Below are 1,380 nucleotides of genomic sequence, written 5' to 3' on the forward strand. Positions count from 1 at the left end.
AACCTCCTTGATCTACTGTCCCGTGGGTCGTCGCTGGGATCTGCATCGCAGAACCGTACCTGCGTCTGTCTAAATTCGCGCGTGGTGTTTGATTGGTCCGTCTGGTGCTATTTGTCCCCAGGGTCTCATCAATATGATAGTAGCGTTGCAATCTCGCGAGGTGGGTGGCGATCACGAGAACCTAGCTCGTGAGCCTTGGTAGCTGCAACAGTTCACATGGTTGTCCGGAAACCAGGCTCAGGATCTCATTGTAACTTACAGCTCTCTTCCTTCTCTTTTCCTTCGAAAATGCCAAATTGTGTCGTTTCTCGATACCAGCCAGGCACATTCACTGCCCAGTTTCGAAAGATGCTGGAGCAAGATAGGAGCGGAGAGAGCTCCGGTCATGAAGATGCGATCGCATCTTGTTCCAGAGCAAAAGGCTCCAGCCATACCGACGATGACCGTGCAGTATCCCACCAAGACCGACTTGAGAACGGACATGGCCAGAAGATCCGATCAGTGTCCAGTCGAGAAAAGAAATCAATCGAAAACTTGTCGACCAGACCGTATGATCGCCAGCAATCTGCTGCCAGGCAGTAAGTCGCCCTCTTTTTCTATGTACCCCTTTCATTTCTATATGTCTAATAAACCATTATCAGAGCCATCAAGCGAGCGAAGTAAGTATACCTGCCTGCTTTGTCTTGTGCCACATGGCCTTTTGCTTTAGTGAGCCTAGACGCTCAAGTTCGGGACGGGGCTGATTCAAGATACAGATTGTTAGAAAGTAAGGTTAAAATACGTCAACGGAAGAACCTCGCTAGCGATATCGAGCTCCTCACTGTCAGCATAGAGAAGCTCACTAGCGACTTCGAAGCTCTCAAAGAGGAGGTGAAGAACGTGAAAAAGACAATGGCAACTATGCGATCATGTGGGGGAACGGGTCGCACTCCAAAAGGTGTCTCGCGTTAGGCCACCCTGAGAAAGACTGTCAAGTACAGTATGTCGAGGACCTCTTCAATGGATTTTGATTTCCAAGATGCTAAAATTGATATCAGCATACATGTTCAATTGTCATCCGGTATTGCGTGGGTTGCGGTTGCTTGAGGGTTTCATCGTATCCTCTCTTGAGGAAGAGCAGGCACCAATGTTCAGTATTTGATCATTGCCTCGAAGCAAAGCATGCTCAATGAGAGGGCTGTCTTCCATAACTGGACCCTTATGATAATTGGAACGTCTCGTCATGGGAAACCGACGAGATCTATATCTGTATTCTCGATCCATTTAGAGTGCGTTTCAACCACTCGGTCATCATATATCACATTCTCCACCGTTGACGCTCAGTGATACTGGACTACCAAGTTGAATTCAAAGAGAAGGGGCATTATAGTACAGTATCCA

General features: G+C 47.8%; 1 protein-coding gene across 1 annotated transcript; it reads left to right on the forward strand.

The window, feature by feature from the left end:
- Nucleotides 1-288: 288 nt before the first annotated feature.
- Nucleotides 289-879, forward strand: PENARI_c227G00179 (uncharacterized protein; the record flags this gene model as incomplete). Its single annotated transcript, XM_022638180.1, has 3 exons — nucleotides 289-578; nucleotides 642-659; nucleotides 756-879. Coding segments are annotated over 3 exons (432 nt in total), but the record flags the coding sequence as incomplete, so codon positions are not given.
- Nucleotides 880-1,380: the final 501 nt, after the last annotated feature.

The sequence above is a fragment of the Penicillium arizonense genome (genome assembly GCF_001773325.1).
Source record: "Penicillium arizonense strain CBS 141311 chromosome Unknown PENARI_contig227, whole genome shotgun sequence".
NCBI classification, from domain to species: Eukaryota; Fungi; Ascomycota; class Eurotiomycetes; order Eurotiales; family Aspergillaceae; genus Penicillium; species Penicillium arizonense.